Here is a 9,399-nt window from a genome sequence, read left to right as displayed (position 1 = left end):
CAAAACTCAATAGAACCAACTCGTAAAGTCATATTTTACTAGACTCAAATGAATGAATGGACATCCGAGTCGAGTATTAGTTTTGAGGGTGGGGACAACATTATGAGGTCATTTCCCCACAGAATGGGATAGGAAAAAACAGGTAAAAAAGTTTTACTCAGGAAAGTAAATTCCAGAAAACATATGCAATCATATTCAAACAAATAACTTTGTCCAAGAAATTTTTTTTTCCTATCCTTTAAGGGTTAAAGATCAGATGAGAAGCATTATATGGTGTATTGAATTATGTACGGAACCCTAGAGAAATCAGGTTACCGGAGTTCTAAAAACATTCTTTTAATTAACAAAAGAATACAAATGAAATGTGACGCATAATAATTATTTTCGTATATGGTAAGTAGAACAGTTCCAAATCTAATAAAAAACCCACCCTAATTATCAGAAAACGTTCATTTACATAGATGGTAAAAGTGACAAATGCTCCTCGAGCATCACATTCTAAGACCCATTTTCCTTCATCAAGTGCTTTTGTTACCACCGCCAACTTCGCTGCTGCTCTCACCTTTTGGGGAATTACTCTTCTCAGCTACATCTACAGTTTCAACTTGACCAAGCGAAATGTTTCCAGTAGTTTCAGCAGTTTTAGGTGGTTGCACTTCTGGTGGTACTGCGGCCTCCATCTCGTCATACTTGGAAATGACTTGTTGGAGCTCATCATGAAGATTTAGAGCCTCGAAGAGTATCCCATCGTCGTCACTGGTGCTTTCTATGATCCTCTGTAAGACGGGTTGTGACTGCTTGCACTTATCTAGGATGCTCAATGTCAGATCATCCTGTAAGCAAAGATATGGGTCATGATCTTCTAATCTAGTTTGGTAAGCTTGGGTGGAATAAGATAGTACTACCATAACAAATTCTAGAGAGTTGCTTATGCAACCATGTTGCATTACGCCCCACTTCTAATGGATATAAACTGAGCTAGTTTGATGAGAGTTAGGTATTCAAGGAGATCAAGTGATGTAAACATGGTTCCAAACTTGGTTTGACATCTCGTCCATGGACAACATAATTGTGTCGGATGAGATAACTATTTAACTCGGTTTAAAATGATTTATTTATATATATTTAAATGAAAATACTTATAATTTTTTTTTAAAAATCAGAGAGATTGGAAGATGTTTAGTCATAAAATCACGTTTATTTATATAATAAATATTTAAATTCTAAAAAATTTAATTATTTTAATCAAAATTTACAAAAACCTTGTTGACTCAGCTGAGATCTTCAATATCATCCGAGTCATATCTCGCGAGATGGTGTGAAGGCTGACACCCCCGACTCATCTTGGTCTCAGATGAGATTTAAAACCATGGATTAGGTGTATCAAATTTTCAAGAATTAAACGGCGTGATACTACAATAAGCTGATAAGTTGAGAGCTTAGATGTGTAAAAACTATACATGCTTTCAATGAATTGGAGAGAACAGCGAAGGAAGGACAAACTGTTGGACACTTGTAACTAAGATTACCTGGAAAATCGGCGCAAATCAAAGCAATGAAACTTTTCAGACTTTTTTGGTATATTTTAACTTCTGCATGTGTATATGTGAGTGCACAAGTCATAGCCTCATCATACTACTAAAATTTTGATGAATAATAACAACATATAATTTGATGGTATACTACTACTCCAATGCTATAAAAATTGCATAAAAGGGAAGGAACTACCTTGACGAGCTTCGGATCTATCTCCTTCAACATGGTAGAGAGAAGATCAACACTATTTCGTGTGATGACAAGAAATTCTTTCTTTTCCTCCACTGAATAACTGCCACCATGATATGCAAGAGCAGTATGATCTATGTTGTGCAGATCCATATCGGGAATAGGATATGTTTCAGGAGGAGGGAGTGGTCGTTGATCAACATCCGACTCGAAGGAAGAAAACATGGGTGCTGAAGTCCCATAATCTTGCACTGGAGGTGGTGCGCCTCTCGTCTTCAAGCTCTGTAAATGAAAGTTTAATCAGGGAGGCAATATAATTCTAAAGAAAATGATGCATTTGATCTGTTCTTAATTGATAAAAAGTGACACTGCATGTGAAATTCCAAAAGCACCCAACTTTTAAGGAAAATATACTGACTGAGCAAAATCAACAATAAATGCATCTCACTGCAGACTAGACACTGACAGGCAAGCCTATGGTAACATCTAGAGACCCTGATGATGCTCTAATTTTTAAATGCACAATGGTAGTAACATCAATAGGACTGGACTTGTCAATCGATTTCAATATCTTCTGCATTATAAATTTAGTTCAATGTTATTTTTCATTAAAAATTTACTTCAATGTCATTGGCACGTTAATATGGCCAAGTTTTTAAAGTTGTCCTAGTATTTTCAATTGAAGATGATGCTTGATGGAGAGAAGAGATGGAATGAGAAAGGAAGAAGAAGATAACAGAAAGAGAAAAGAAGATAAATAACCAAAAAGACTTAGGGGGGGAATGAAACCAGTCTTATATTAGGAGGCCACCAGAGAATTACAACATCCTCACTAACCAATGAGGAAAAATACAAAAAGGACACTACATCAAAATAAAATACCAACACTAGTCCCCCTCAAACTGGAGCATAAATTTCAAGCATGCCCAGCTTGACAGATATGTCATGAGGAAGCACACGTCAAATGGTCATTGTACAGAAGAAGTTTATATGGATCCTCCACCTAGATTCCTAATTCCAAGGGAGACTGGGAAAGCAAGAAAGAAAAACAAAACCCAGTGCAAGTATTCTTGGTGGCTTTTGGTGAGACTTCATCATGAACTTTGGCCTCAAAAGAAATATTAAGAAGATCAACCTTGTTGGATGAATAACTTGCATTTGTGATCTCCACCCCACCCTCTTTTTTCTTTGACAATTTTGGTTGGTTTCGGGACATATCCATCTCTACTACCATCCCTTCAATATTGGAATTCTAAATTTGCATCCAAAGTGGCCTTTCCATCATGTGCATCTCTTGATAAAATTCTCATTAATCGTAGAAGAAATATTATTTATTTTTTATGTATAAATCCAATGGATAATCCACTAATCCTTTCTTCACTCTATATGCTTTTAGCTAGGCTATTGTTTTGAGTATCAAGGCCCTCATTATCTTTGAACCAAGTCTTTTAAAGAATACAGAGGATCGATTGAACCATTCCCTCGGGTCTTAAATATTGAAGCTTGGTAAGGAGCTTCACTCATCTTCCTATAACTCTAAGCATTCTTTTTTTTTTTCGTAATATACAATTTGATCATTTACCAATAAAAAAAAAAAGTAATTCAACCAAGTTTCAAAATACAAACCAAGCAAAGGATTGAACAATCAAATCAAACAAAACACTACAAATAATTTGTGACAAGATAACCATAGTAACAAAATTCTCCGAATTTTTCCAAAAAATCGTAAAATTCTCCAAAGAAGGGAGTAGTCTATTAAATCGATAAATCAACAAATTAATCAAGGATTTATTAATTAATCACTGAATATTGTAAAAATATTATCATTCACCCTCAATTTTATTTTTTTCAACATTCAAATCTCAATAACAAGACAGGGATTTTAGGGAGGTTGCAGATGATGGGTTTGGGTAAGAAACCAAAAAACAACATTAGTGTATTTCCCAAAAAAAAAATCTGACTTTTTGACCCAAAAAATTGAATTAATCGAATCGAATCCTTAACGAATCCGAACTACGTTACTATGGGATAACAATAAATATCAAACTAAAGCATTATCATATAAGTCTGGTGGAAAACGGGCAAATACACGAGATCTTCCGATTCACCTGAAGCCCAAATCAGTTTGCAAACCTCTCTGTCTCGAATTATGATCCTTCTATGGATTATAAATCATCTTAACCATCTCATCCAAAATTTTCTCCGACGCTACCTCTGAAAAAACCTTCTCACAATTCATAGCACAAGCTTCCAACAAATCAAGACTCAACCTTTGGCTCACAATGTTCTTCCCACGAATCTTCTTCTTCATGGCCCTAACGATCTCCGTACCACTGAACTCTTCGCTATTTAACAAACCACATATCTTCAAATTAATCCCCCAAACGAGGTTCTTCTAAGCTATTTGGAGTGACCTCATCGACCATCTTCGATTCTGGTGTTTGAGCTTGCAAGATTTCCTTCATTTTCACACTAACAATTCTACCCATTTGAGCTCCCTCAATCTTTAATTGCTCACCAAGTGCACCTAATTTCAATTTATCCATTGTTTAATAGAAAATCAATTCAAACCCTAAATCGAACATATGGGAAATTCTATAGTATAGCTTTTGTAACCTAAATTCAATCTCGTTTACAGTTAATCTGTAACCCACCAAATTTGATCCAGTAAGTTTTGTTGAAACCCTAATTCAGATTTTTTTTTTTCACGAGACACTAATATGATTGAGTCTCACTGAAACCCTAAATTTCAGATTTTTTTTCTTCATGTTTTTGTGTTTCAACTTTTGAGAGCTTTGAATATGCGTGGCCCGTTGTACGATTGTCATTGGGGTGTGGTTCTTTTTTCCTACAATTCCATGTAGTTCATTTAAACGGCTATGCAAGCACCGCATAATATAAAGACCAAAATCCTTTCCTTAAAATGTTGGAATTGTTGATCAAGCTTAAAAAAGATTCTTTCTTTTCAAATCTGATCCAAATCATCATCATTACATGGAAAAAGGTACTACAAAGGATCACCTCCCCAAACTCAAATCATGGTCAGAGATTTTATTTTTCATCATAACCTCTCCATTGTTGAAATAGTACTATAGGAAGAAAAAAAATTAACACAAAGGATCACCTCCCCAAGCTTTTAGTAGTCCCTTCTACTCTCAAGTCTCAACTAAGGATCCTCTTCGAATGTCAGGACTCAAGAATATATAGAGAGAGATTTACGGAGTAGACCTACTGTTGCATTTTATTACAAAAACTCCCATACTTTATAAAGTTTGTTACTCAACAAACCTTTGAGTGGGATCCACATCTTTAAATAAGATTAAATACCCGTAACACCCTAGTACTATCTATCATCTCTGAAAACAAAAACGATATAATGGTATTTAATTGAAAGAACTGAGGATATTATAGGTATTTAATATTTTTAAAGTGCGGGTCCCACTCCAAGATTTGTTAAGTAAGAAAAACACTTTCCTTACTAAGTTAGTAAGGAAAGTTTCCTTACTACATCAATTTGTGACATTTAAAAACATGATTTGATGTCATAGGATTGTAGAGGATCAAATTCTATGAACTTCCAAAAAATGTTAATTTTCATCGTTGAATCTTAATTTTAAATTTGAGAGTTTGGTAGCCGTTCATTTTCAACATCGTGGATCAAGCTTAAAAAGATCATTTTTTATTATAATTTTTTTTTTAAAATTGAAACTGAGTTTTTCAAAGAAATCTATTAGTCTGTGGTGTTGGATTGCAAATGTGATAATCCATGTGGGCCAACAACACTTAGTAAGATTAGAATCTTACTTAGTTAGGGTGGCCTAGTTCATATGGTAAGGTTTGTTGGGTAACAAACTTGATAAAGTAAGGGAGATTCTATAATAAAATTGCAACAGATAGGTCTGCGGATTACCACATTGGCAACCCACACCACAGCCCTCTAGATTTCATGGAGAAATTCAGATACAAATAAATATATATATCATTTCTTTTGGGGGGGGGGGCTCTTAATCCAAGGTATTGAAAATGGACGGCTATCGAACTTCCACGAAACTCTCAAAATTAAAATTAAAATTCAACAATGAAAAAAAACACTTTTTTTTCCTCAAGATTCATAGAATTTTGACCTCTACAACCCTATGGCATCGGATCATGTTTTTGGATACCATAAGGTGTGATCAACGACCCTTAATAAGAGTTGAAACCTTACTAATTTAGTAAGGCTAGTCAGAATCATTCATATATATATATAATAAAACACAATGGTAAGTCCCACCCTAGCTACCGTTGTGAGGTGTAAACGTCACACTCTAGCTATAGTGAAGTGGGGTCCACACTACCTTATTTTAATACCTTTCCTCTTCACCCCTTCAACTTTATTGTATCCCCCCCCTCCCCTCATTTTCAATAATATATCTTCAATTTTACTATCTTTCCTCTTTTATCGATTTTTTCAATAATACCCCTCTAACTTTACTATATTTTCTCTTTTACCCCTTTAACCCCAAAAGAGATGCCCATGTCGTAAGCATGGGCAAACTCTGATTTATATAATAAAATGGGACAATAGGTCTCACTCAAACTACAGTTATGGGGGGTAAAACGTCTCACCCAACTATAGTGGAGTGGGGTGCACACTACCCACTTTATTGTCTTTCCTCTTCACCCCTTCAACTTTGTTGTTTATCATCTTTCATTCTCATCCCTTCAACTTTATAATTTTTCCTATCCTCCCTCCTTCTCCTTTTTCAATAATATCCCTCCAATTCTACTATCTTTCCTCTTTTACCCCCTTTTTCAATAATACCATCTAACTTTACTATCTTTCCTCTTTTACCCCCTTTTTCAATAATACCATCTAACTTTACTATCTTTCCTCTTTTACCCCTTTAATCCACTTAATTGTCTTTCCTCTTCTCCCCCTTTCTTTATACTACCTCTCCAACTTTATTATTTTTCTTCTTTTACACTCTTAACCTCAAAGATTTTTAATAATACCCTCCAACTTTATTATTTTTCCACACTTAGTTAAACTTGAAATCTTACTAAGGGAAGTTGAGCTCAAATGGATTACCAAATTGACAATCCAATGCCACAACAGTATAGATTTCATGGAAAAACTCAAATCCAAAACAGTAAAAAAATCGTTTACCTTTTATGTATAAATCCAATGGATAACCCACTAATCCTATCGTGATTGTGCATTAACTAGGGAAGTGTCGAGTGTCTTCTTTTCATCTTTCAAGGTTTGTTGAACTACATCCTATGTGCTTTTAGTTAGGCTATTGTTTTGAGCATAAAGGTCAGTCCCCATTATCTTTGAACAAAATCTTTTAAGGAATACAGAGGCTTGATTGAAGCTCCCTCGAGACTAAGTTTTTAAGCTTGTTAAGGAGCTTCACTCATCTTCCTAGAACCCTAAGCTTTCCTTTTTCTCTCAATATAACATAAGATTTGATCATTTACCAATAATAATAAAAAGTAATTCAACCAAATTTCAAAGTACAAATCAAGCAAAGGATTTAAAAAAAAATATTCAAACAAAACAAATATAAATAACTTGAGATGAGATAACCAGTCACAGAATTCTCCAATTTTTTCCAAAAAAATCATAAAATTCTCCAAATAAGGGACTAGTCAACTAAATCGATTAATTGATGACTTATCAAAAGTTTTTGTCATTCACCCTCAAAATTTTATTTTCTTCAACTTCAAATCTCAAGAACAAGACAGGAATTTTAGGGAGGTTGAAGATGATGGGTTTTGGTAAGAAACCCAAAAACAACATTTGAATATTTCCCGGAAATTTTCATGAATTTTTTCCTAATTTATGTGAATTAACCTAATCAAATGGTTAATGAATCCGAACTTTGTTACTATGGAGATTACAATAACCAGCCAACCAGAGCATTACCATATAGGTCTGACGAAACACGGGCAAATAAGCGAGATCCTCCGATTCACCCCAAGCCCGAATCAGCTGCAAAGCTCTCTGTCTCGAATTATGATCCGTCTGCGCATTCTCAATCATCTTAACCATCTCATCCAAAACCTTCTCTGACGCCACCTCCGAAAAAACCTTCTCACAATTCATGGCACAAGCTTCCAACAAATCAAGACTCAACCTTTGACTCACCATGTTCTTCCCACTAATCTTCTTCTTTATAGCCCTAACGATCTCTGTACCGCTGAACTCTTCGCTGTTTAACAAACCACATATCTTCAAATTCATCCCCCAATTGGGTTCTTCCAAGCTATCCGATGTCGCCTCATCAACCATCTTCGATTCTGGTGTTTGAGCTTGTAAGATTTCCTTCATTTTCCCACTAACCATTCTACCCATTTGAGCTCCACCAGTCTTTAATCGCTCACCAAGTGCGCCTAAATTCAACTTATCCATTGTTTAACAGAGAATCAATTCAAACCCTAAACCCTCTATTCTAGCTTCTGTGACCCTGAATTCTATCTCGTTTACAGTTAATCTGTAATCTGTAGTAACCATCAAATTTGATCCAAAAGTCTGGATGAAACCCTAATTTTGATCTAGTCTCACTGAAACCCTGAATCTCAGATGAATTATTTATTTTTTTTCCTGCTTTTTTTGTGTTTCGATTTTCCTGATATTGGCACACCAATGTTCACTTTCAACACATCAATCCTTATGAAATCAAACTGTTGTCTATATAGATTGGTGTGTTGTAAGTAAAAGCAGGTGTTAATAAAAGCTCTCATTTATAGCGGCCGACGACTAGGCGACATCTAAAGTACGCGTGGCGTATTGTACGGCAGTAGAGAAGTTTTGGTGGGCCCATGTAATCTAACAGCTGGAGGTTGTGTTTTGTCTCTTGTGCGCATGATAAAGCGGACCAGATTGGATTTTTCTCACTTTAGCCAGAGATCCTACTGAAAGGTCACAAGTACTGAAAAGATATAAATGGGAAAAACTTGTAAGCCACTCGTGCTTCCAAATTTTGGAGGAACACTCTATGATGAATGACACGTGGGTATTTATTCTTAAATCCTCTTAAACAAATGTCACCATCACAAAATCATTTATCAAATGCCTTGAGATACACATAAGAAAAAGATAAGGCAAATGATCTATGACGACTTTGCGAGGGGGGCAAGAGAGGACGTCATATTATCAAAACTCAAATATACATGAATGAGGGGTTTTTATATCATTTGTCATTAGTTGATGTGGACACGGGATTTTGAATGTTTTTCAAACATCCCTCTACTTTGGGGTGTTTTGGAGTCGCCACCATTCAAATATGGAATTGGGTGTGAATGGTCACCCGATGTCTCATTTTTTGAAAATTAAATTATTTTTGATGTGATGACTCTCGTAGGATAATGCACATGGTCCAACCTTTGATTCAAGGTAAGGGGGTCCATTTATGGAGTAGGGAAGGTGTTAGGCACCCTACTCCATCCACGTAACGTGGTAACCTCGAATTCGGTCATTTTTTAAAATAAAGAAAAATATAATCGAAGGAAAGTTCGATGTGTGCCCTCAAGTGTGAGGGACTTTCAATGTTGGCTTCAATCATTAAGGGCACCCTTATGTAGAAGGGGCCCTTTAGTGATCTAGCCCATGGTGGTGGGTGCAAATGTGTAAGAAAGGGGAAAGTAGAAGAGGGGATGTAGAGGGGGTATTCCTTTTGTTGAACCCAC

The 9,399-nt window shown here is 35.6% G+C and overlaps 1 protein-coding gene and 1 pseudogene across 1 annotated transcript; both read right to left on the bottom strand.

The window, feature by feature from the left end:
- Window positions 1-317: 317 nt before the first annotated feature.
- Window positions 318-8,340, bottom strand: LOC147382976 (TOM1-like protein 2). Its single transcript, XM_086428977.1, has 3 exons — window positions 7,637-8,340; window positions 1,729-2,007; window positions 318-833 (listed from the first exon to the last, which is right to left on the bottom strand). The coding sequence occupies exons 1-3, from the start codon at window positions 8,120-8,122 to the stop codon at window positions 519-521; spliced, it is 1,080 nt and encodes a 359-aa protein (XP_086285103.1). The 5' UTR covers window positions 8,123-8,340; the 3' UTR covers window positions 318-518.
- On the bottom strand, window positions 2,429-7,630 carry LOC147382977 (TOM1-like protein 2; annotated as a pseudogene).
- Window positions 8,341-9,399: the final 1,059 nt, after the last annotated feature.

The sequence above is a fragment of the Akebia trifoliata genome, chromosome 16 (assembly GCF_017979445.1).
Source record: "Akebia trifoliata isolate Shusen 1 chromosome 16, ASM1797944v1, whole genome shotgun sequence".
NCBI lineage: Eukaryota > Viridiplantae > Streptophyta > Magnoliopsida > Ranunculales > Lardizabalaceae > Akebia > Akebia trifoliata.
This window is presented reverse-complemented; position numbering and strand designations above follow the sequence as displayed.

What these genes read in the sequence shown, in the direction of transcription:
- LOC147382976 (XM_086428977.1), bottom strand. Translation starts at nt 8,122, where the DNA reads ATGGATAAGTTGAATTTAGGCGCACTTGGTGAGCGATTAAAGACTGGT. An exon ending in TGTTTCGTCAGACCTATATG is followed by an intron (nt 2,008 to 7,636) that starts GTAATGCTCTGG and finishes TTTCATTTACAG; the next exon opens with AGCTTGAAGACGAGAGGCGC. An exon ending in TAGATCCGAAGCTCGTCAAG is followed by an intron (nt 834 to 1,728) that starts GTAGTTCCTTCC and finishes CTTTGCTTACAG; the next exon opens with GATGATCTGACATTGAGCAT.